Source organism: Gasterosteus aculeatus, chromosome X (genome assembly GCF_964276395.1).
Source record: "Gasterosteus aculeatus chromosome X, fGasAcu3.hap1.1, whole genome shotgun sequence".
In the NCBI taxonomy this organism is placed as follows: Eukaryota; Metazoa; Chordata; class Actinopteri; order Perciformes; family Gasterosteidae; genus Gasterosteus; species Gasterosteus aculeatus.
In genome coordinates this window covers 17,306,555-17,333,070 of record NC_135698.1, presented here as the reverse complement: position 1 = coordinate 17,333,070, position 26,516 = coordinate 17,306,555, and the positions used below count along the sequence as shown (strand labels likewise).

At 43.9% G+C, this 26,516-nt stretch overlaps 3 protein-coding genes across 4 annotated transcripts; 2 read left to right on the top strand and 1 right to left on the bottom strand.

Moving 5' to 3' along the window:
* The first annotated feature begins 1,807 nt into the window (after positions 1–1,807).
* On the top strand, positions 1,808–6,188 carry slc25a44a (solute carrier family 25 member 44a). Of its 2 annotated transcripts, XM_040162709.2 has the most exons (5): positions 1,808–1,998; positions 2,075–2,196; positions 3,225–3,926; positions 4,032–4,159; positions 5,144–6,188. In XM_040162709.2, exons 3-5 carry the CDS (start codon positions 3,293–3,295, stop codon positions 5,333–5,335), a joined length of 954 nt encoding a protein of 317 aa, XP_040018643.1. In that variant the 5' UTR covers positions 1,808–1,998; positions 2,075–2,196; positions 3,225–3,292; the 3' UTR covers positions 5,336–6,188. The 2 variants fall into 2 exon arrangements, with proteins under 2 accessions (XP_040018643.1, XP_077939291.1); XM_078083165.1 differs by lacking the exon at positions 1,808–1,998 and having other exon boundaries at positions 2,056–2,196.
* Positions 6,189–6,452: 264 nt separating this feature from the next.
* skic8 (SKI8 subunit of superkiller complex) lies at positions 6,453–11,547 on the bottom strand. The gene is made up of 11 exons (XM_040162710.2): positions 11,410–11,547; positions 10,967–11,025; positions 10,829–10,856; positions 9,962–10,067; positions 9,318–9,490; positions 8,521–8,669; positions 8,177–8,270; positions 7,844–7,937; positions 7,578–7,670; positions 7,322–7,400; positions 6,453–6,713 (listed from the first exon to the last, which is right to left on the bottom strand). Exons 2-11 carry the CDS (start codon positions 10,976–10,978, stop codon positions 6,624–6,626), a joined length of 918 nt encoding a protein of 305 aa, XP_040018644.1. The 5' UTR covers positions 10,979–11,025; positions 11,410–11,547; the 3' UTR covers positions 6,453–6,623.
* Positions 11,548–11,695: 148 nt separating this feature from the next.
* On the top strand, positions 11,696–24,722 carry crabp1a (cellular retinoic acid binding protein 1a). The gene is made up of 4 exons (XM_040162711.2): positions 11,696–13,845; positions 15,890–16,068; positions 21,225–21,338; positions 23,791–24,722. The coding sequence occupies exons 1-4, from the start codon at positions 13,776–13,778 to the stop codon at positions 23,839–23,841; spliced, it is 414 nt and encodes a 137-aa protein (XP_040018645.2). The 5' UTR covers positions 11,696–13,775; the 3' UTR covers positions 23,842–24,722.
* The last annotated feature ends 1,794 nt before the right edge of the window (positions 24,723–26,516 follow it).

Below are 26,516 nucleotides of genomic sequence, written 5' to 3'. Positions count from 1 at the left end.
AATAAAAGTGAAATGCTTTAGAATGAAATAAAACAATGGGGTGTTTATTCCAAAACATATGCAAACGTTCTTTACACACATAATTTACTTGTGAATAGTACCTGTGTGACAGTACAGTGCTGCCTTCAGAGCACCTCAGACTACGTTCAATTAAATTCACTTTGGTATAGCCCGAAATCGCAAAATACAAATTTGCCTCAGAGGGCTTTACAGTCTGTACACATGTGACGTCATTGTTGGGGGAAAATTGTTGAGCCTGCGTGGGGTGAGGCTCTCAGGAATGTGACCTTTGATGTGAGCCGGTGACTTAAGGCAGTCCAGGGTGAGATAAGACACAGATGAAACCATACGTGCCCTGGCTGACCTTTTAGATGTTGATTGTCTGGGTCCATAAAGGGAGGGTCACAGGGTCACCCCTACATCATCTGGTACTTTTCCAACACTCCTCTTTGAGGGGTGGGCTGTCCTGTCCTGAGGCACCACAAACCTCTCTGAAGTGTATATAAGCTCCTGTTCTCCTCTTCAACTTTGTCAGATCTTCCTGCTCCTTTTGGGGGAAGGAACATCTGTCCCTTTTCAGCTGAATTGTAGTCATTTGACTTCTGTCTGTGCTTACGACTTGTGCTGATGATTTCTGTATTCTTTATCTTTTTCCTATATTCTAGTTAGTAATAAATACTTAATCACAAAGCAAGCTCAAGATACTTTTGATTTCTCACATGGGCTAAATCCACAAATTTCCACCACAGTCATCTGTCCCGAAACCCTCACATCGGCACAGGAAAAACTCCCCAAAAAATGGGGAAAGATGGGGTAAAAAGGGAAGGAACCTTAGGGAGTAGGGTGTGCTGCACTGCCCTTAATCAGCAAGATTACATACTTTAACAAATACAAATGTAATTAAGTACCTTTACCAAAGTATTAATAAGCACTAGTACAATTTTTCAACACCTCCCTGGAGACATGCCACGTACCAGCCTGCTTCAGGCCTCCACCATCATCACCGTCCCCAAAAAAACAAGGATCACAGGACTTAATGATTACAGGCCCGTCGCCCTGACATCTGTGGTCATGAAGTCTTTTAAGCACCTTGTTCTGTCCCACATAAAAACCCTCACTGACCCCCTCCTGGAGTTTGCCTAGAGCCAACAGGTCTGTATGATTGTGTTCACTGGTGCACTTTATGTTTAACTTTTATTTTTAATTTATATATTATATTTATAATATATATTATTATTATTAATATGGCTGGCGACCAATCCAGGATGTACCCTGTCTATCGCCCGAAGTTGGCTGTGATGGACTCCAGCCCCCCCGCGACCCTGTGTGCAGGATAAGCGGTTTGACAATGGATGGATGGATAATATATATTATTATTTATTGTTAAATTGTTTATTCTATATCCTCATAGCCTTACATTTTTTTATACCGTTCTTTCACTATGTTGTCTTATGTGTCTTATGATTGCCTTACTGTGATGTTATGCACCAACCGCCAAGTCCTGATTTGAGCTATAGTAATAATACTATACTATATATTGCTTCACTCCATTTATTTCACTATTGTTTTTACTAACTAGTAGAACTATTATGATTTAACAAACAAAACCTATGATCACTTTATGAAAATGTATAATGATGCAAGGTTCAATGTTCGCTTAGTGTGATATAACAACAAACGGCAGCTTGTACTCCCATTTTGCTACATAGAGAGCAGAATAATTCAACAAAACAACTAGTATTTTAATTAGTTAACAATTCAGCTGATGGCGCATGCATTTGGATACATTTGCAATTCCCTGTTACTACCTGCTGCCGTCTGCCCAGTGGGCGTGCTCGTTCTTCAAAATTCCTACCGTTTCATCGTGCCATGAATGCATCACCACGACAGTTAAACAACACGCTAACTTGCTAACGTTAGGTAGCACGCGGTAACCATTAACCGCTACAGGCAACATATGCGAGAGCCAAGCCACCTTTAAGACATTTTTGAATCAAGGTAACGTTTGTTTTTATGTAACAATAACAAGCCACTAAAGTGGAAACACACACCATTGACCTTTCACCTTTGATAGTTTGCTCGGAGCGGATAATGTGCGGAAGACGCGAGCCGCCTCGTCGCAGAGCAGGCCGTAAGAGTTTGACAACAAAGCAGCTTCCGGGAAGGTGAACCCGAGCTTCACGACTCGACCAACAAGTAGGTTTATCACCGGTTTGAACGTTACATTTCTGTCTTCGGTGCGCTCGTGTTAGCTAACGTTAGCGAACATAAAGCGCGAGCGAAGTGTGTGAATTCACACGTGCTCCCTTCCCCCCCTCACTTATAGCTACAAGAACAACAAAAACAACACACCTTCATGCGTCGTTAACAGGGTGACCTTAGAGACGGATAAAGAGTTTGTTCTTGACTAGCAGCAGAAAATGATCTCTAAGTCTGTGAGGTCACACTCTGTGGGTCATTAGGAATTATAAATAAAACTTACACACGACGTCAGTATAGTGTGTAAAGGCAGCACGTGTCACAGCCTGAGGCAGATGTCCATCTTTGTATAAGTGATTACTCAAAGCTTTGACTTTTAAATATGACATTTAATCAAAGCATTAACAAGTCCTCTAAATAAGCCTTTCATTTAGTTGATTCTGTGTATTCGTTCAATGCTGTGATGCAATTCTGGCGTGCTCGGGTATGCTGGTTGTAAAACATGATTTGCATAATATATAATGATTGCATAATGTTCGAAACATAACAAAAAAGATATACTGTCCAACCAGCCAACTCAGATTGTTGATGCAAAGGGTAGGTGAGAGAAATTGACCTGCTTTATTGTGGTGGTCCACAAAATTCAAGATCTAAAATGCAACAGCGTTGCAATTTGATTTTCTATGAACAGGATTATTTTTTTCTGCTGGTATATTTCAGCATTCCTCTTTTTACTTGTGTATTTTGACATTTTATAGACAGAATGAATCAATTGAGCTGGAAAATATTTCACTGAAACATGAATAATGCAAGTAATTATTAGTTGCAGCCTTATTTAGCCATTTATTTCTAGAGCGCCCTCTATTGCTACACATATAGACTGATCTAGTGTATCATCTGGTGTTGCAATGCCCCTGTCCCGCTTTCCTGGAATCCGCCCAAATTCTCAAGGAGAGAATGAATATTGTAGCAAAGGTGCTGGCATTTGATCGCAGATTACTAATGCAGAATGCTCTCTTTTGCAGGTGCGATGGCAGTTGGAGGCCTGATTACTGTCGATCCCGGGCTTTAGGGGCGCAGCACCGATCTCACCATGCAGCAGAAAGGTGCGATCAAAATCATCGAATGGGAGGACCTGGACAAGAGGAAGTTCTACTCGCTGGGTGTGTTCATGACCTTGACCACCAGGGCCACCGTCTACCCGGCCAGCCTCGTCCGCACCCGGCTGCAGGTGCAGAAGGGCAAGGCCCTCTACTCCGGCACCTTTGATGCTTTCTGCAAGATCCTGCGGGCGGAGGGCGTGCGAGGCCTCTACCGCGGCTTCATGGTCAACACCTTCACCCTGATCTCAGGACAGGCTTACATCACCACCTATGAGCTGGTGCGCAGGCACGTGGCCCAGTACTCGCCCAGCAACACGGTAAAGTCGGTGGTGGCCGGAGGGGCGGCTTCCCTGGTGGCCCAGACCATCACCGTGCCGATAGACGTGGTGTCCCAGCACCTGATGATGCAGGGACAGGGGGAGCACCTGACGCGTTTCAGGGCCAAACCCAAAGTGATGCTCGCCACGACAAAGCGCAGGCTGATGTTCGGGCAAACGAGGGACATCACGGTGCAGATATTAGCAGCCGATGGCTTCAAGGGGTTTTACAGGGGCTACGTGGCATCGCTTCTCACGTACATCCCAAACAGCGCACTGTGGTGGCCGTTTTATCATTTTTACGCAGGTAAGTCAGCACATTGCCATCTGTGGTTCACGGTAGCTGTTCTTAGCCATGTGCTCTAAATGCATTTGCCCTGCGCTGTTTCCATGATCCCCTTTTGGTTCTCAGAGCAACTGTCGTTGATGGCGCCAAGTGAGTGTCCCCATCTACTTCTGCAGGCTGTGGCGGGACCAATGGCGGCGGCCACCGCCTCCACCATCACCAACCCCATGGATGTGGTTCGTGCGAGAGTACAGGTAAACCGCCAAAGACACACGAGAGCTGATATTTCACACGCGTTCACATTTAGGAACTGAAGGATTTGAGAGGTTTTGTAATTTGTTATTTTTAGATGATGTTTACGTTTATTTAGCAGGAGCATTTTGGACTTTAATATATTTGGAGCTCCATGAGGCGAAGTCTAATCATGTCTGCATTGGACGATGTGACTCAACCTCAGCCAGTATGTGACATGAAAAGGTTACTACTCTACTACTACTCCATCTACCCTCTATCCGGACGTGGTGATGGCCGACCAAGTGTATGTTTTAATTAATACAGCATGTGATTGATAACAAATAAAACCTGCGACTTTGTTTCATGCGTCCAGGGTTAAAGGAACAGTCTCTCTAACCTGCAGGGTCCTCGGACCCCAAAAAAAGATCCCTGATTAGTTATGCTAATATGACACTACTAATACAGAATGAGAACAAATTCACCAATACAAGTGTCTCTGAATCCAGAAAGCGCATTTACACTTATTGAACTAGAATCATGTAACATTTGGAGAACTGTCAACTCGTCCAGAAATCAACAGAACCCTGAAGTAAACCGTCTGGGGAATGTCAGCATTGTCGGCGCTATAAAAGCTTAATTAAATTGAATTCAGCATTGAATTAGCATCACACAACCAGGCCGTCAATGCGGCGACCTCTAAACGCCAAATGCAGCCAGTCAGCTCGTTCGCTCTCTTGCTTCACTTCCTCATGTTACTCAAAACTTCCTTAAAATTGCAGCGCAACAACAAGTTGTCATTGTAGATGCAGTTTTTTTCTTTCTTGTGCACATACACATCACTTTGGTTCATTCAGTGCGTTTGCTGTACATATGGAATTTAAACAATCCATTTAGTGGCTGCTTGGGATCCATCACACGTCTTACTGATGGGATTTTTTTAAATAGATCAAGTCAAATGTATTTTCCTACTAAACAATGATTCCTGAATGTTGTCCCCGTCCCAGGTGGAGGGACGCTCGTCCGTCAGCGAGACGTTCAAGCAGCTGCTGGCCGAGGAGGGCGTCTGGGCGATGACCAAAGGTTTGTCCGCCCGCATCATTTCCTCCCTGCCCACGTCGGTCCTCATCGTGGTGGGATACGAGACCCTGAAGAGACTGAGTCTGCGGGCGGATCTAGTGGAGTCCAGACGCTGGTGATGGACCAGCAGCGCCTGGTACCGGGCTTCACCTCCACTGTGGCGAGCAGGACCTAAGGACCCGGCTGCTTTCCACACACACCCTTTGCACGCCTGTGGTGCGTCAGGAGAGGGTGGTGGCCGCAGAGGAGAAGCTGGTGTTTTCATCTTGTTTCCTTTCGTTTGACAGATTTGTGTCTCCTGGCCTTTTTTATGCTAAACACTTTTAAAAGATGGAAGTGAAAACAGTTGCTATTATTTTGCATACTAAATTTGAAAATCTGCTTCTTGAATAATAGTAACACGTTTCCTTTAAAATTGTCACATGCACTGTATATTTTACCAATATGAAATGACTGCATCAACCCAAGGACCTTTTCCCACAGCTGAAGTTTGATCAATTCATGCAGCTATTTGATTCCATAAATACTTACTCCAGAGAAAACAGCTCGGTTTTTTTAAAGAAAATCTGCGACCAGGACGGTCCGACGACTTTTCAATGTGCAAAGTCTGGGGAATGCCGTCTTTACCCTTTTCAGCAAGTACTGAGCCACGTGCCACCTTTGGCAGAGGTGTGAAACATCCGCTCAGAATCTTCCCTCAGTTGAGGCCCAAGTGAAGTAGAAATAACTATTACTAAAGCGGTCTTTACTAAAGAGTAAAGACCGCAGCAATCGCTCCAGCAGACACTGAACTCATAAAGCGTGTGAGGTACATTGACATGGTCATATTTAGACATGACTGTTATTGCCACACAACATCTGAGGGTTGACTCTTTGTGATTAGTTCTGAAAAGTGAATGGACCTGTATTTGTGGTGAAACATGTGTATTTACTGACTTATTGCAGTGTGTGCAATAAATGAATCAAAGTACAGTTTGTTTTGGACTTAACTTGTGTACCTTTTTTGAAAAAATTCAAAACTACTGTAACTCAAGTAATGAGGCTGCAGTACGGCTGTCTGGCCACTGGAGGGAGCACTGCTTCATCTGAAAGTGCTTAACTTTCATTCCTTCACTGCCTTTGACTAAATCAGTAGTGTCTCCAAATGACGAAGTAGTTATACTGGATCCCTCTGATGCTCTTCTATTGCCTTGCGTCTCTTTCAGGGCTCAACATTTGGATCTGAAACCTTAAGAATTTCAACATTCAACGATTTAATTGAAACCACTGAATGACAAAGTCCAGCACATAAAATAAAAGCAAAAGTACAAAAAACATTTCATTTGACTGCAATGGACCAGTGTGAAACCACCCAAAAACTTTGACACCATGATTTTCAGAGCAGCCCTTTGTACATGCCGCCGTCCTTCACATGGGACAGTCGTAGATGTGGATGGCGCGGTCGTCTCCGGCAGAGATGATCTTTGAGCCTTTGCTGTTGTACTTTACGCTCCACACCTGAAGAAAAAAACGGAACAGAAAGGCCGAGAATGGGATTAGAGAGACATGTGAAAGAGTCTATGCTTTGAGCTCTGAGGGGAAAAAAAGAAGGATATCAAATGTCTTTGCTTGATAGAATCAACACTTTGAGCGGATGCTCTTAGATTTACATTGATATTTTTTCTTTGTTGACTCACAGAATTATACATTTCATTCTGTCTGTCTGCATAAAGACAAAACCACGCAGGTATAAAAGTTAAAAATAGAGGTTACGGAGGCTGTTTCATATACACACGCAACTAGGTGAGGCAGAAAGCTGAACAATTAATTATCTGCTAATTGTCCTCAAAGATTTCATACATTTTCTGCCGTAAAGACAAACAATACAGCTGTCAACCTCTGATCTCTTCTGAGCAGCCGTGAGGTTTCATGTAGACGCTTTGTTGGCGTCTGCTACCAGGGATCTAATGACAGCGTGGTTTATTGGTTCAGTCCGAGCGGAGGCCTCAGACGGGTCGTGTGAGGGGGGGGGGCGCTCCTCATCGATTCCCAACACATCACCTACAGCGGACGGGTTTTCTCTCCGGGAAACGGAGTATAAAAACACACAGGGTTCTGTTCGTCACCTGGTCCTGATGGTCGAAGAAAGTGTTGACGCAGGCTCTGGTGCCGGCGTCCCAAACCTTCACACTCTTGTCGGACGAGCTGAAGGAAGCACAGCAGAGAAGACGCCTTCTTAACAGTTGAAAGCGCGATCACACTGCTCTGTTCATATTGCCCGTGAGAGGTGACGACAGCAAAGCGTATTTTCCAGAGCTCCGAATGTTTCGTGTCTACCAACATTCTCTTCTGGTGGTTAAATGTATTGTTTCAGGTTTTTACCTGGAGACAAAGTGGGTGTTATCTGGAGAGAAAGCCACACCCAGAACCCAGGATCCGTGTCCACTCAGTGTGGCGGCCAGGTTGGCGTGTTGCCTGTAAAAAAACAAACGCTTGAAACAAATCACAGTTTTCCTTCAGCACGGCTTATTTTTGTGTGTGTAGTTCTTCACGTCTGGAGCATGTCTGGATGTCTGGAGTCGTTCACCTCCCGCGCTGCACGTGTGTATGTTCTATTTTTACAAACTCATCGGCATCCAAACACTCACACGTCGTATATTTTGATGTAACCGTCGTCGGAGGCTGTGACCAGGAGCTGCGAGTCGGGGGAGAAAGTGAGGGATCTGATGGGCATGGCGTGACCTAAAGGGAGAGGGGACACCCACTTATTTAGCTTCCTCACTGAGGTCTTTAAATGTGGTGGATCCATTTATTCAGTAAAGGAAAACGTTTTCCAGTATTTGCTGCTTCTTCTCTTTAACAAATTTACGTTTACTCCACGAGGAAATAATTGACAGTAACAATAGTAATGAAAACAGTGTAGCACCATCCTGTACTTACTACGTACATGACATACAATAAAAACTAGTATTTGAACCTGCCTTCCAGTGTGTGGAGTAGCTTCCCGGTGGCGATGTCGAAGATGTTGATGATTCCATCGATGGCTCCGCTGGCCAAATATTTTCCATCAGGGCTCTGAAATGCCAAACAGAATAAAACCAATGTTAGCGAATATAAAAACAACTTCTAAATATAGACGTGGGATTAAATAAGCTGCTGCCCGTTCTAAAGTCCTGGATAAAAAAGGGTCAACCAGGTTAATAGAAGGATGAAACCTTGTGAGTGGGAAGAAACATAAATCAAGCTGAGTAACCGTAAAGACATGACAGCGAGGTCTCGGCCCTTAAAACCCAGACGGCCAGAAGGACAATTTATGGTTCCTTACGTAAGCTATGCTCAAGATGAATTTCCCTCGAGTGTCCAGAGAATATTCCTTCTTGCCGCTCTCCACCCCGAAGATGTTGACCTTGCCGTGGTGGCTTCCTGTGGCAATGTGTTTGGAGTCTGGGGAGAAGGCGACCGACCAAGCGTCAACTAGAAATGAGAGCAGAGAGAAAGAGGGGGACGGTTGAACACACGTCTATTCCAACTATGTTGTCAGCAGCAAACACAACAGAATTCATGTATCTTTTAGTTAAAATGTGTTTTTGATAAGTCTTCCTACTGTGTATTGACCAAAACCAACCACTGAGGGAGTGTCACTGATGGGAGGTGACAAGACGTACGATGAAGTACAGCCTGGTTCAAGAAGAACCACAACAAGGGATATTTGTGGGTGTGTGGCTGAGAGTAGGAAATAATACAAGCCGTCATCCCCCAATCTGGGATGAATTGACCTTCTTCTACTGCCGCGTGTTAAGACAGTATGGAAGCTAAATAAAGACTCAACACGGTGCAGAACCACATTGCACAAGGTAAGATCAGCTGCCTTACCTTGTGCAATGTGAATCAAAATGAGTTTGCTTACAGGCATCTGACTTTGTCTATTAAGAAAATTATTTTTGGCCTGGATCTGTTCAAAGATTATTTCTGCAACTAACAAAACCTGTTGGGAAGCAGAGAGCATTTTCTATTTGAGCTCCTTAGTGTATTTCTTTGTTGGTGTATAACTGTAATTGTGTGTACAAATTGCTCGTAACTAATTTCCCCAAATGTCACATGTCCCCTGAGGACCAGTCCTACCTGGTCCGGCGTCCATGGACTTGATCTGTTTTCCAGAATCCAGGTCCCAGACACGAATGTGAGCGTCGAGAGAGCTGGAGGCGGCGATCGCTCCGTTGTGGCTGATGTCCACTGACACGACGCCCAGCTGGTGGCCCTCCAGAGTCCACTGCAGCTCCAGCTTCTCGTCCGACCTGCAGAAACATAGGTGGATTATTCGGTTATTTGATGTTGAGTCAAATAAAGACATCTAGACTTTTTAATTAGACACGGAAAACAAGTTCTTAAAAGTGCTCAGAAAAAAAGAATAAATGTCTACATTACAGGTAATTTAGCTGACGCTTATATCCAAAGACTTACATTGCATTTTTAACCCATGGCTTTTTAAATTTTTGCCCGGGGAGCAATTAGGGGTTAGGTGTCTTGCTCAGGGACACTTTGACATGGGGCAGCCGGGGCTCCAACCACCAACCCTTGCGGTTGCCGGTGCACCCTCTCTACCTCTGCGCCACGACGACCCCTACAATTCAACAGCAACTCTGCGATAATGTGAAAAGGTGTTTTATAAAAAGACTCTGGTGAGTGTTGAAAGAATAATCTAGATGTTGGATAAATCCAGTGCTACAAAATAATACAAATACAATATTGTGCAAAAAGTCGCTCACCATTTCCAGACTTTCACCATATCATCTAGTGAGCCGGTAATGATTGTTTCTGACCCGTCCGACTCACTTTTACCCCACGCTGCTGTCCAGATAGCGTCATCATGTGCTGAGCGGAAACAAACAGGTTAAACTGTGAAGATAGTTGGTGATATTTGATACCTGAAACAAGCAAGTTATTACTGTTGATGGAAACACCAGACCCACTGCTTTGTTAGCATGTCTCTAAATACTATTTGACTTTCCCGGCCTGCCTGTTGTTCTCAGCTTCAAGCCAGTTAGTTACTGAAGATGTTAAAAAAAAAAAAAAGGATTATAACACTTCGGTTGGTTACATTACTCAAAAAGGAGTTAACTGCAGTGGTGTGCCACCTTCTATCTCTTAAATACCGGTAGACACCTCAAACTGAACTCACGCACCCTTGAACATCTTTCAATCATCTAACCATAACTGGCCAGTATTTGCACTACTTTCATTGTGTATACCTCAAGTGTCAAGTTTTACTTGACATCCGCTGCACTGAATCTCCTGTGCATACACGCGTAAAGTTATCCCCCTTTTTGGATCTTTTTTTTAATGCTAGAAACTGCTCACAGCACAATGCCGTGCTGTAATTCATGAAGTCCTCTCTCATTAATAAGATGTTTCTTAACTCAAGTCGGAAACGGAGAATTGTTACAGCGGTCGTTACTCTTAATTTATAATTCATAATACTCGGCGGCCCGGATCAAAACGCCTAACGGGACGGGTCCGGCCCGCGGGCCGTAGTTTGCCCAACCCTGGTCTATGGGAAACTACTGTTGATGTATTCAAGTAATCCAGTTTTGACAGTTCTGCAGTGAGCTCTGTTGATCCAGGCAGCTACTCACCGTGTTCCTGCTTGAAGAGAATGCTGTACTGAAATCAAAACACATGTCTCGTAAGTATTTGAGTTGTTTCAATCCAAAACAAATAGAGAGAACAAAAGGTTACATGTAAATGTGAGAATATTAAAACGGGTTGCTTACTTGAGTGCTCATTTTCGTGGTGTTGGAAGTCAGATTCAGTAAGATTATGTCACTTTAACCTGAAAACAAGAGCAGAGTGATTTAACTTTGACAAAAGAGGAAATATTATTTAAAAAAGAAAAACTTAGTTGTTACCAGCTAAAATTAGCACCAAGAAACTTAGCCTAAATGTGTAGAACTACAAGAGTTAATGGGAAAACAGACAAGTTAATAAATACAATTTAAGGTTAATAGTAAAATAATTTGTGTATTTGCAGAATAAAAAGCTGAGAAATGACAACGGCTAACGGGAGCTAGCTGTGGCTAGCAGCGGTAATCATTGGCGGTTACCAATACAACAAAGTGAAGTTTGTTCTATAAACACAGTTACCAGATATCGCGTGATGACTAAGTTTACTAGATTACATCTATTGACGATACGGTTATAAAATGCGCTCACGTACCTTCAAATCTCCTAATAATATGTTGTATTCAATTTCTTAAAACTCGGCCATTTACATGTGAGACGCCATGACAACATTCTACGTCACTTCCGCTTCTTTTCTTCTTCGTTCATAGGAATGCAATTGGTAAACAACGTCCAAATCGCGTTAGCACCATCGGCGGTGCTGTGGAGGTAAAAGCTATTACTGGGGTTGGATAATATGTATTAAGTATTTAAAAATTGAAACATCAAAATATACATTAGGTTTTTGAGTGAATAAAACAGTCATTATGATATAGCTATTTATGAAATTTGTGCTTGAGACAACAGTGGGACAGACAACTGGAATTATTATTGTGTGGATGAACCTTAAATATCCCCAATTTAATTAAGTGTTTTATTGCTTTCCTAATTTAAACTTAGTCATAAAGAATCACTGGTATTGTGTATACTTTTACACAAATGTGAAGCTTGTGTGTACGGAGGTGATTTAAAAAACTCATTTTGGCGGTGACTTACAATTCATATTTGACTTTAAATGAGCTCCCTGCCTGTCTCTTTTACATTAAAACCTCTATTGTGCAGAGGAGAAGGCAACCTCAGCCAGATGAATAGGGAGACAAATGGTCCAATATTTTCACAGTTGTTGCAGCAGCAGTCTTAGTGCCACACACTCAACAGAAAGATAAACTTTCAAGCGAAGTATTTTATTCCAGGTTGAGAAAAACAAATACAGAGGTGTGTTTTAAATAACTCGTGAGGTAGCGCTGAAATGAGCAGCTGTGTTGTAGAAAAGGACAGCAGTCCTGACAGCTTGAGTGAAGAAGATGAGAGACGTCCTATTTAGAGCGGTGTTTGTGTTACAAACCCTTTGAGTCTGAAAACCTCTACTCTAAAAACTCAGCATCTCAGTCTGAAATACCAGTAAAGACACAAGATGCTAAAACCCCAAATAAACCCTAAATACATAAAACATGTTGGCGGTTTTTACCCATCACTTCTATCGAAAATAAGAAAAGATATATCTTGAATGAACTGAAAACTGCAATATATAAATAAATAAATGTAGACATACTGTGGGGAAGACTGAAGATGAAAAGACTTGGAAGAGGAAAATGTTTTTCTAAATTTTGATGTACTTGTTCCAAATTCTGTGATATCCACATTTGTTAATGCACTTTTTGTAAGAAAAATTAACGTTCCAAAAGCAATTACATGAACAATGTCAATCCCATGTCAATCCCAAAAATAAAGTTCATTGATATGAAAACAATATACGTTCTAATAATCATTTATCTATCATGTTCAGTCTATTTTTACATGAAGACATAAACAGAACCTAAAAGGCGTATTTATTTTTATTCAAAACATGTATGTATGAATGGATATATTTATACTAATATTGAAATAAAGAAATGTTATGCACAAATAAACTTTTGGATACGTCACATATTTCTTATATTCTCTGGATGTATAAAAGTGCCTCTTTGTCTCTGCGCTGTTCTTTAAGCAGCTTGACACAAGAATGAAATATAACTGCAGGAGAGCTTTGAAAATTCTAGCTCCTTATGTAATCCTCAGTTTAATTCCTTTGGCTTTTAAATGATCAGTCCAGCCTGATTATGGGATCTTGTCTTGGCGCAATGGAACAATTGTAAATTTAAAAAAAGTGAAACTATTTGGGGAAAAACTAATTTACTAAATGTTTAAATATCCGGCCATTATTTCTGTTATTCAACAAACTGACAGAAACACTCAAAACACAAAAAATATATGTATTTATAAGCATAAAAGCTCCAAATCACAGCTTGAGGGAGGTACTCATAAATCTTATTATTTTGAATTATAATTATCATAAACTTTATTCGCTGAACTACTCATTCAGAACATAATGGTTTGATTTAAAAAATATAGCTCCTTCTTTTTCTTTTCCAAAAGTTTCTTACATTATCTCACAGACGATACGTCTGCATCTTTGAAAGCCAATTAATTCTTAATCAAGTTGTTGGCAAAGTAAAACACTATAAATATCATCTCAAAGAACACATTTAGTCGTTTTGATCCCCAGAGGCCGCAGACACGTCAGTCCTGCTCCCTCGTGTTAACGGGACAGAGCTTCCAGTGGGAGGGACCTCAGCCGTCTCCCACTGAAGACAGTCGCTATAAAGCAGCTAAAGACGAGATTGCAGCCGGCACACCGGAGCACACGGACCCAACAGGAGCGCGAGGAGCCAACTCAACAAAGAAAAGAAACACTACGGGAGGCAGAGCACAGAGAAGGAAAAAGGAGGGTGAGAAAGAGTCAGAGAGAGACAGAGGACAGAGGAAAGAGGGAAGCACCAGAGGTCCTTTCGCCAGCCTTCCGGACTCAACCTCCAAGCAGACATGCCTAACTTCGCCGGCACCTGGAAGATGAAGAAGAGTGAGAATTTCGATGAACTTCTCAAAGCTTTGGGTAAGCGCTCTCCAGTCTATTTTCTCCCCCCCCCCCCCCCCCCCCCCCCCCCCCTTATCCATAGCCAGGGCTCCATCCCCGCATGAGGTCGACTATCCATCACATCCATATAAAAAAAGGCTTCTCTTGTTCTTGGACGGCCTGCTGCTGCCCGGCTTCCCACAACCTCGTCTTGTTTCGGAGAAGCTGCCTGGGAAAAGGAGGCAGACGAGATGCTGCAGAAGGAAAATCCCTCGGCTTTTCCAGGAGATATCAAACACTGGATGCAAACAGACGTGGTATTGTTACATGAAGAGAAAAGGGGGGGGGGGGGGCACAACATTATTCATGTTAAGCGTTTAAGTAGGGCATGCATTAGCCATGCCAGGGGGGGTCTCTGGAGCCCAGTGCTTTTCTCTTTTCTCATTCTTTTTCACCCTCCTTAGTCTTAACCGATGATTGTGATGCTTCAGATCTGGAACCAGTGTAACTGGGTCACTCAGATGTGTCGCGGCGCTTCGTCATGCTAAAACAGACCGGACACATCAAAGGCCGCGTCTTTACAATAATGTAGTAATCTGGAGGGAGAAGTGCTCGCTGTGTGCGCAAGGAGCTGCTTCGACAACTCACACACAACTTTTGAGTCACGGACGGCTCGTTTTGGCTCAATCTGGGAAAGTTCATTTGAAAAGGGAACAGTAAAGCTGAAACAATTAACAGTCCCCATAAACACTGCTGCCCCAAATACAAAATGTGTATTAATCCTCAACTGAAAATAGTCCCAAGTAAATGCACAAATGATTCCTATTGGAGTTACTTTGTCTGAAGACCACAGCGTCCAGCTGTTCTCTCACACACGGTCCCTGTCAGCGGGGAGCGGCGATTCCAGGGCTGCAGGGCCGCCGCTTTCCATCAACATCCTTATAATGATGCGTCGACTGTGAGGATTCCCTGCAGGAGGAGGGGATCGTTGTGCATAGCAGAGTGAACAGAGCTGTACGAGTTGATCAGACTCACAGTTTGCTAATTGAGAGCCGGCATGTGTGCAGTGTGAGAATAGTGCAGGCTTTACGCACAATTTTACTCAAGTGTGGATTTTTAGTTCTGAATGTGGAAATTCTCTTTACTTCCTCTGTAACAGCGTACTCCTTACTTTAGGCTTCTTGTAATACTCGTTTGCCAATTTTCTGTTCATCATACGATACATGCAAAGTACATTTTGATACGTCGATCGTTCAAAACAGGCATTGACGTCTCGGCTCACTGATGCTCACACAAATCTGAAAAACATGGCGGGATCCCTCAGATCATGGGTGGGGTTGAGTGAGAGCGGTCAAACGAGTACGTTCTGCAGGCCTCGCAGAGTGAAGGTTTAGCCAATAAAAGCCCGGCCGGTGCCACAAGCAGGACCAGCGCTCTCACAGATTTATTTTGGAAATATTTAAGGTTTCTGCCAGAGCCCAAATCATTCATTGTGCTGTTGTAGTTTGCCTTTCTTGTCATGCTTGGTTACAATTTAAGCTCGGAGATTGTTCCTCTTCACCATGCAGAGAGATACAAGGAGACGTGCAGGCAGCCTCCTACATTTAAGGTCTGGAGTCTGATGGAAGCTGGCATGAGGACCCGGAGAGTCTAAATCGGTTTGGGGGGTCGAGGGGCTCCAATAGAAAGACGACAGAACACAAGAAATGGATTACCAACAGAACAAAAGCCTCCTCGCTCTATTTCCTCTGTTTCTGCCTTACATTTCAGACACAAATATACACATGCATGTCTCATCTTTTAAGTACCTGACAGATAACAACGTTCGGCCTATTTCCCTCTTTTCTTCTATGACGGAATCTGATTATTAAAGATGATGTTCTTGTGTATTAAGCAATCTATGACTGGCATCGACCCCCGTCTGCAGCCAGTAGTCACTCCCTTGGTGGTCGCGTCCACTGGACACGAGACCACACGGTCCCCGTAACAGCGCATCAACCACTTTATGAATGTTGTGGCGGTTTTCGACTCTGACGCGTGTTCTCTGCGTGTCTTTGTTGGGGCTCGGGTCGATCCCGGTCAGGAGTCAACACCATGCTGAGGAAAGTGGCGGTGGCGGCGGCCTCCAACCCCCACGTGGAAATCCGCCAGGACGGCGACAAGTTCTACATCAAGACGTCCACCACCGTGCGCACCACCGAGATCAACTTCCACATCGGGGAAGAGTACGACGAGGAGACCGTGGACGGGCGAAAGTGCAAGGTAGTATTGAGGAAGTATTTATTTGCAATGCATCTTGGGTGGAATTGGAGACAAACTGATGGCATACAGTACTTTGCTTACTTTATATCCAGCTCCTGGATATAAACAACAAGGGTTAGTTATTAGTTAGTTAGAAGCGTTTGTCTGTAATATCTGTTCCCACCTTCAACTCCCATCTGGTAAAAAGATTCAAGATTGAGACATTTATTTCATCGCAACATTTGGATGACGTTTTGCAGTAATTCCATTAAATCTGTTCCTGTATTAACAAACATCGCTTTAATCAGCAAACTAGAGCTAAACTTTCCCATCCTTCGGTATTCTCTGTGTTTGCATTTATTAAAGGTCTTAAAGCCGCCACGCGGATGAACAGTGAAAACCTCCTTGCAGGGTGTTGCATTGGTAACATCCTCACGTCCGTGCAGCTGGATTAAAGCAGCTTGAGTTGGGGGGGGGGGGGATTGGGTTTCTCTCTGAACCTCTTCGGGCCCCGGGGGGGATTTCTCTCATCCTGGCAGACAGTCAGAGATCGGACAGGTTTGGAAAGTAGGCACGGAAATGTATTCTTTTTTATTTCCTTTTTTTTTCAGGAACATCAAGGGTTTTTAAAATCCTTATGACTCATTACAAATTCTGCTAGAACACAGAATCAGCAAATCGTGAGCACGTAACAGCAAGTAACAAGAAATAGGATTTTTAAAATATTCAAGCACTTACATAAATGTTGTATGCACAAACTGATTTACTTACAAACTGAGAAATCGGCTATGATCCTAAGTTCAAGAATTTAGAGACGAGAGTCACTTTCAGCCACAATGACATGCAACGTTGCATCTAACAATGTTTGAAGAACAGAAATGAACCGTTAGTCTGAAAAATACTTTTTATTTTCATAGTAACGGCGCGTTGCAGTGGAGGAGAGCACACATGACCTATTTCTGATTTCAGGGAGACAGTCTGGCTTCTTCTGTCTGTGCCCTGAGGCATGCTGGGTAGTGGTGGCGGGGCTGGACCGCTCTCAGTGCGGCCTTTCGCCACATGACACCTCAAGTCGCACACTTGCCACATCTAGTTGTTTGGGTTTGAGCACCAGAAAGGTGTGAAGACAGTGACATGTTTTTCGTCTCTGCAGAACACTGGAGTTAAAGTTCTCTGTTTGATATTTTACAACATTCAGTAATAATCATTTGCAGTGTGGCCCGTTTGTTGCATGCAGAGTGTGTATTAGTTTAGACAGTGCAGTCCATATCACACCTGTAACCTATTTCTAAACGAACAAACAACTGTCCTTCCGCACTTAAAAAAAAAAAAATCCTAAATAAATAAAAGTCCCTCTCCGGCAACGACTTTTATGCTCTCACACGAAAAGAAACACACCAACAGGCTACAAGTTATTCTCAAGGAAAGCTGAATAGTTTGATGAAAGCTGGATGACAGATTCAATAGAAAACACTTCCTTGGGTGAACTGACTGAATTTTTTGAATGAAAATCATTATCAGAAAGCTGTTTCTTGTGTGGCGATCATACGCACGAGTGATGCTTAACCGGCAGGAGGCGGCGCCCAACGACACAGTGTGACTCTCAGGTGGAGCGAAAACCCAAAGTGGTTAAAGGGATCCCACGCTGATCTGAGGCCTCCTCTCACTTTCAGCAGGAGACAGTGATTAGAGACCCATCAGTCTCAGAGACAGCAGAGAAACAGACTCTGGACGGGCGTTCTGAGGCGTCGTCCTCCTGCTCTGATGGATGGACGTGTTTAGGTAGCAGAGAAACTTGAGCTTTTGCTGCTTTTGCTGCAGGAGGTTGAGCAGCACAGCATCTGTGGTGCAGCAACGTCTATGAACTCGTAAGCTTCATTTCTCATCGCTGGACGAGCCGAGTCACTCCGGTGCAGCTGGTTGCTATGGAGACACAAGTCTCAAGCCATGGAGCTAAAATGGGGAGTGTAGATGTTAAGGATCAGAAACAAAGCCTGTCTTTAAAAACAAAATATATTCAAGAAATAGATGTAGCATCCGCTCAATAGTTTGATCACACAAAGGGAAACGATAAGATGCCATATTCATTTCCAAGTGATGGGCATTCTACCCCTGACACGTAATCCTATAATGTAACGGGGAAGGCAATATGTGAGCTGCGGCCTTGGAGAGGTTTGGAGTAAATGTATTAAAATGGGTTTGTATTTCCAGGACGGGGCGGCTGGGACTCAAGTGATTTCTCTGCTTTTGACAGAGTTACATTTAGCACAGAGAGGCAGGAACAGACCTGCGGGCGAATGACAGGAAAATGAAAAATGTTTTGGAAGAGAGCAGAGTGGGAAGACCGATTACTTGAGGGTGATGCTGTTAAACTCATATTAGGTTCTGGATTTGCAGACCCATTTGTAAAATCTACGCTGGAGGCTGAAAGATTCCTGCTCATTAAGTCTGGTCCTCAGGCACAAGTCTGTGACATCAACACATTTAAAGTTATCATCTGGGTTGAGATGCACCTGTGAATGTGGGGAAATATAGTTTCTAAAGGTTGTGTTTAAAATAAATAATGTGATAATGATAACGTATTAAAGAGCATTTCCCATTCATTGTTTGTACTCAAACTCACAACAACTAATGCAGATTGAATCTACAGACACGGACACTAAGATGATCGGTGCACAGGCTGCAATAATTAGGGCCTGAGACGACTGAGAGTCGATAAGATTTCTTATTATTCCTTCGCCACTTTGCACTTTTGAGGCCTTTATCATATTCCAAAACTTTTTTTGCCGTGCACATCAGAAGTGCGAACATTTTTGATATTTTAGGGGTATGAAAAAATGGCTCTCTAGCGCCCCCTAGTTACCCAGTTTCACCGATTGACACACAAGTGCTCTTGGACATCCATCCATCCATCCATCCATTTTCAACCGCTTATCCGGGGACCCCAAACTTCCCTTTCGGGCCACATCTACCAGCTCTGACTGGGGGATCCCAAGGCGTTCCCAGGCCAGTGCAGAGATATAATCTCTCCACCTAGTCCTGGGTCTTCCCCGGGGCCTCTTCCCAGCTGGCCGTGCCTGAAACACCTCCCTAGGGAGGCGCCCAGGGGGCGTCCTCACCAGATGCCCAAACCACCTAAACTGGCTCTTTTTGACGCAAAGGAGCAGCGGCTTTACTCCGAGCTCCTCGCGAATGGCTGAGCTTCTCACCCTATCCCTAAGGGAGACGCCAGCCACTCTCCTGAGGAAACCCATTTCGGCCGCTTGTACCCGTGACCTAGTTCTTTCGGGCATGACCCATCCTTCATGACCATAGGTGAGGGTAGGAACGAAGATTGACCGGTAGATCGAGAGCTTTGCATTCCGGCTCAGCTCTCTTTTCGTCACAACGGTGCGGTAAAGCGGGTGCAACACCGCCCCCGCTGCTCCGATTGTCCACCCAAACTCACACTCCATCTTCCCCTCACTCGTGAACAAGACCCCGAGGTACTTGAACTCCTTCACTTGGGGTAAGGACACATTCCCTACCTGGAGTAGGCAATCCATCGGTTTCCTGCTGAGAACCATGGCCTCAGATTTAGAGGTGCTAATCCTCATCCCGACCTCTTCACACTCGACTGCGAAACGCTCCAGTGAGAGTTGGAGGTCACAGACGGAAGATGCCATCAGGACCACATCATCTGCAAAAAGCAGAGTGTTCCTTCCACCGCCCGATGACCTCCTCAGTCGCGGTCAACAGGGTCCCATCCTTACTGTACACAGCTTGGATGGTTCCCCGTTTCCCCCTCCTGAGGTGCCGGATGGTCTTCCTAGAAGCACTTTGGTGCCGACCGAAAGTCCTTCTCCATAGTTACTTCCTTAGTTCCTTAGTTAATTCCCATACTCGCTGCTTTGCCTCCATCGCGGCTCTTGGACATGTTCTACAAAAAAGTCATTCATGGTATGCAAATGCACCTAACTAGATTTTTGCAAACATTTTGCAAACTAGGCACTGTGTCCGATTCTCACGACATTTCCAGGAAATCACTATTGGCTCATTATTTAAAAGTTATGGACCAATAAAGTTTCTAAGGGGTGTGGCCTAATAGTTAAATACCTACAACTTCAAAAGTATTTGCCCCAAACGTGAGGCTACAGAGTGGAAACAGGTGATGAAAAAACACCGACGTGAGAGCCCTGATCTGTTATAACAGATGTGAGTCCATGAGGTGTGTTATTGATGTTAAAATCAAACATAAAAACTTTTGGCCAAGCAGGAAATGAGACGTTCTCTTCCTTTTAGACACGCTGTTTGTGTCTGATAAGCCATGGAAAATCTGTGAGAGACTGAACCAAAGCCAAAGGCAGCAGATGCTCTGATAAGTGAAATGCTAAAGAAAACAAAGAAGAGGCAGAGTGCATTTGTCTCGGCCTGAAATGTGTGTGCAGAAGCTCTGCTGTGTTATTTGGAAGAGAAAGACGATGTGGGAGAATTTGTCTGCGACTTAATGTGCAACAGGGAGAATGGGAGAAAATCCATCCCAGTCAGACGCTGAGACGGATGCTGAGACGCAGACAACAGCCGTGGCCAATCGACTCGCTGGGTTCTGGCTGCATTGGGAGAAAGAAAACAGAGAGAGAGAGCCGTGGAAAAGCCCCGCTGGTGTTCAACTTGGCAAAGCCATGTGGACGGACGCCCGCGGGGATCCACCATGACTCTCCTTTACCTTTGAGATGGTGATTAACATTTGCCTCTGAGAAACAAAAGGCCACCGATCCGTCCAGCACTGAGCAGGGGGGCTCCGGCACATACAAAAATTGTACAAATTGCCAACAAATTACAAAGTACACGGGCAACGCTGCAAACATGCGAGAACATGCTTGAAAAACATGATGGGATCTCATTAGTACAAAGTTTACTAGTTCAGTTTGGTTTTTATCAGTTCTGGGCTTTTGGAACGGGATCATTAGCTTGTGAGAGGAAAAAAACAATATCAGCAGTGTGGGAAAATATGATCAGAGTCGCATGGCCAACAAAACTAATCTTTGCATTACAGACTGTAATTGGGTAATATCATTGTAAAATATCCATTAAACAATGTTTTGGTAAATTTGGGAGTGATATAAACACAGATGGACACCTCATATGTTCACACTGACCTTCCCACCTTGTCTCCCCCCCCCCCCCCCCCATCCCAGAGCCTCGCCACCTGGATCTCAGAGAACAAGATGCACTGTAAGCAGACTCTGGTGGACGGAGACGGCCCCAAAACCTTCTGGACCCGAGAGCTCAACGGCGATGAGCTCATACTGGTGAGCTCACCGCCGTGACTCGTCATCTCGAACAAGTCCTTCTGTGCAAAGACAAACTCTGTGCAGTTGAAACAAAGACAAAAAGTCCACCTCGGTAAACAGAGAGTTGACGGGCAGCTAATCTGTATGGGTCGTCTGTTAGGTCGCTGGTTCTCATGGAGACTCGAGAGGCAGCAGGTGCATGCATGGGGATGGGATTTTCGAGCAGCTAGTGTACTCTGTTTGAGTAATAGTTAATGAATCCAGGCGGGAGGGGTGGAGGGGTGGGGGGGGGGGGCATGAAGTTTCCCCTGGAGATTCATCCGTAAAGGAAATGAGAGAGAATCCATTTCCCAAGGAGCCCGGCTTTCATCCTCCCCGCGGAGAGATGTTGAAAGGAGAACAAGAGGAGCCGCTACGCTGACGTCGCAGTAATACCCCCCCTCGTTTTTAGCCAGATTAAAATGGGCAGAAGTCAAAGCGTCTAAAGCCCCTCCAGCGGCGTGCAGGGGAGCCGTCCAAGACCTAATGGAGCGGACGGTCGGTTCTCAAAGACTCAACGGCTTTCTACAAGTTCAGATGCCCAAAAAGTAATCGCAGGGTGTTTGATCGGCTTTAGTGTCGGCGAGAAGCAGCGTGTACATTTACAAGAGGGATTCAAATGACATCCTCTGCATTTGATTGGGCTGCTGACAGGTGGGCGGGCCTAGAGTTTAGCCACGCCGGGCCTTCCATGTTGCAGATTGATTAATTGATCTGCGTCATGATATTATTAGCTGTAGTTGGTTGCCAACAGCTCAACTAAGCACAATACATATTTTTGTTTTACAGGAAAGAAAGTTTTAAAAGGGAATTTGAGGTTCTGAAAGCAGACCGTGTTACAGCCTCTCTGGTGACACTTTGGCCCCGGAGGAGCACTAAGCAGGATTGATCCGGCCGAGTTGTGACAGCGTCTGTGTTTCTCTGCTCTTCTCTTCTCACCTCGGTGCTCCCTGTCGCCACACCATCATTCAACCTGCAGATGAACCATGTTCACAGTGCAGAGGGTGGAGTCTCCATCCGGACATTTATGATCACTGTTAATAGGAAAAGCATTTAAATTAACAGGTAACATCAAACAACTGCAGAAAGAAACGGACACTTAGGGAAGTGAAGGAGAAAAGTCCTGTCTCCTAAAATGACTCTTTTATATCTTTCCCAATTAGATTTGCGTGGCAAAGATATATAATCGCTGCCTGGATTATGTTAAGCAGCATCAATCCAGTTAAATGTTCACAAATACGTTCCGTTTCATTTCCCTTCCGACCTTATGTTATATTTCATACACACTTTCTGTGTTAAATCATGATTATACCAGAGTGGAGGTACACCTTTTTACATTTAGTTAGGTTTTGTAGGGAAACCTGCACCTGAGTGCTTTCTTTAAATATAGCATTAATGCATACAAATTATCCACAAAAAGAAAATGCCTCTTTCGGAAAAGAGAGATGAATCATCTTTGCACCCAAACAACCTTTTTTCTTTTAAGACGAGCATCCGGGAAAAGCCAAAGCAAACTGAATCATATCTATCTGTATCCAAAAAAAGCCTCCGGACACAGAGACACAAACTCACAGGAGGACTCGTATGGATCAAAGGATCATAAAGCGACGGTCTGATGGTCTGTGCCAGTTCACGCTGTAAGTGGGGCACATTTCCATACGATTTGCATGATCCGTTTAATTGGTTCAGTCTGAAAACATTTTAAGGGGAAAGGCCTGTCGATTCTCTCCAGCTACATCAGCCTGAAATAAAACGGATAAAGACGACGGCACGTCAGTGGGTTGGACTCAATGACTTCAAGCTTGTGGATTCAAGGAGACACTTGAATCCGTCATGAAGAAGTTTCTTTTGGTCCCATCAATTCTTAAGGATGACCTACATTACTCTTTTGACCGTGATGTTGTGTCACACATCATTGGTTAATAGGATTTCCTTGACATTATGCAAATAACAAGGTCAAATAGAACCAAAAGTCTCAGAACAACTTGTGTTTGTGCATTTTAGGAGTGAATTCAAAGAGGTCTTTGAAGGAGGGAAACCAACAAGAGCCGAGACTCAAAAGGTTCAGGCGCTAGAAAACGAGCACATGGACACACACACACTGCGTCACTAAGCTCTCTCTTTGCAGTCTTCACCTGATGATACTACAAATGGATCTCTACTCATTCATAATCAGAAAAGGGGGGAAACAAATTCTGCCCTTTCATCCCTCGCCACACACGGCCAATCGCTGCGTAAAGTAGTCGGATCAGTGGCTTTAACTATCCGAAGACTTCTTCAGTGAAACCATCGAGGCCTCGGAGGCTTCCTGCCACACGTGTTTGTTGTATACAGCAAAACAGCTTTAAAATGTACAGCTAATTCAACATTTTCTGCAACCGTTCCCACTTCAAGCGTCTGAAACACAATTATCCTTTATTTCCCCCTCTAGACCTTCGGGGCAGACGACGTCCTGTGCACAAGGATTTACGTCCGGGAATAAAGCCGCGGGACCTCCGCCAGGACAGAAGGACCACAAGAACCCGTTAAACTCCACCTACACTCCGTCATGCTAACACGCGCTTGCAAAGTGTCCAGTGCAACCTCCCCGCATCCGGCTTGCATTGTCTCCCCAAGCCACAGCAACGTCTCTGTAGTCTGGTCCTTCGTAGTGAGTGTTGTGTGTCTGCAGTTCAGTAGCTGGATATCTCAGTGTCCATATTGTAGGATATTAGAAATAAACTGATGACCTGGTTCATAAATAAATACAATGCATCTAGTGTACACCAGAATACAGCCATGATTCTGGAGCTGTGTAATCAAAACTGTGATGACAATTTTGTAAAACACTAATTTTGAAACTGTAATGAATAAAATAATACCAATGCACAGCTATGATTGTATTTAATGCAATGTAATCAACTGAAATGCATGCATGTAATACTTGATAGGACCACAACTGATATTGACTAAGGGTCATTCGAAATCAGATTTACATTGAACTCACCAGAAGACCACTCCCAGAGGAGTGGACACTAACTTTCACATCTTTTTGGATCGGTATAAATACCTGTAGCCAACCATTGTTCTGGAGTTCGCTGGAGGAGGTGACAGACGGGCACTATGGGGGGTCAATGAGCCCTGTGGCCTGTTGATTACAGACACCAGCGGCTCCTCAGCTGAGATGTTCGTTTTAACACAACACCATCTCTTTTATTAAATACTTTTGATTTTAACCTTTTGATCCGCGATGTCCTTTGTCCGTTCGGCATTTATTCATTTTGAACACAATAATATCTGCAATGTCAGCTGTGTACGTAGGATTTAGTCATCAGTTTGCATTGAGTATTCATGTTGGAAACAATAAAAACAAGGAACAAACAACAGCAGAGTCTATTTTTTTGGTCTATGTGCTAAAAGGTCCCCCCAGGAGTTATGTTGTAAACACACATGTGCACGTTGCTGCACTGAAAAAAATGACTCGTTGGCTTTATTTAAAAATATCATGGAAAGGATTTCCACACGATTAAATTGGTTTTGTTAGGGATTTAAGCAAGTAGTGCACTCCTAGTGGTGGAAATTATAATACGTGTAATAATGTTTAGTGTTAGAATTGTAGTTTGTGTGTTATTCTATATTAGCAGTGCTGTAGTGGTAAAATTAGAGGTGGGTAAACTCTGAATTTTGTGATCATACAGACCTCGACGAGATGCGAAGCAACGCAACACAAAGCGTTGCGACTCTGTAAGGCTGTCCTGGCTATATTGCATTATGTTATCAGTAAAAGTCATATACAATCAATGACAATGAATACATGTGTTAGTAGTTTGTAGTTTATTCAATTTAAGAAAACAGTAAAGAAAAGTATGTCAACACAACACAACAAGACAATTGCAGATTAAGAACTATCTACATACGGAGTCTCCTTTTCACAGTAGTGCCCAGAGGGCCTCCTTGTCCTCCACGTCAGGTCCTGCCTTGCACAGAGGAGCCATGAACCCCAGAACATGCGTTCTGGGGTTCATGGCTCCTCTGTGCTTCTCCTCTCTCTATTCGACCTGGTGTTTCTCCTCTCCCTGTGCTCTCTGCATCATTGCCTGTCCTATCACTGCCTGAAAAAATATGTTGATTTAAGAGTTAACCAGTTAAGCAGCCTGTCAATCACACTGACAACATAAGTTAAAGGAACACTCATGTACTACCTACGTCATCATAAATAGCCTACAGCATGTTTTGTTTTCACGTTGAGAACTGACTTGTTTTCTAATCTACGCGTCACCAGGCGTTTTTCTTGTCCTTTTACCGTGCACGACCAGCGAACACAGAGCGCGCGACTTCTACACCCCCCCCCGTCGGTCGTTCCGCCCGCAACGACTACTACTACCCCCCACCCCCCCCCGTCGGACCTTCTCGACCGGGAAATATTGTCTGACATGAAACCGGTCCGTGAGGTAAGAAAGGTTGGGGACCACTGGGCTGATCCACAACATGTGTTTACACACCTCCTGGATCCTGATTGGTCGCTGCTGCAGCCGCAAGGCACTGATTGGATGCTCACAGACCGTAATACAGCGCAGATGAACATGATTCAGACTACGGCATTTATATGTTCAACAATAGGAAACGTAGTCTTAGCTGTTTTAAAATTACACCAAGTTTATTTCGGATTATTCCAACGGAAGAAAAGAAGGCGCAGGGAACTTTGAGGTGCGTAAACGCCACTTAGAGGTGCGTAAACGCTATTTATAGCTGCGTAAACGCTATTTCCAAAATTCTAGAGGTGCGTAAACGGCGTTTACTGCGTTTACCCTCCACTACAGCCCTGTATTATTACATTAGCATGTTAGATGAAGTGAATGCAATATGAATCAAACACAATTTATATAATTTTGTCATGTAAATCATATAAACACTGTACACATTAAGAATTCTCCTGCAGCCGCTTTGATAAGTCACTAGACTTGCTCAGAGAATTCTCTATTCCGCGAAATATTCACTGTTCGCATTGTATTTCACTTTGTAACTGTATTATTAATTAAACCTCTTCTTAAGAAACCTACTCTTGCTCCAGAGGTGTTGGCTAACTACAGACCTATCTCTAATCTTCCCTTCCTCTCTAAGATCCTTGAGAAATCCGTCGCAAATCAATTATGTGACTTTCTACAAAACAATGCTTTG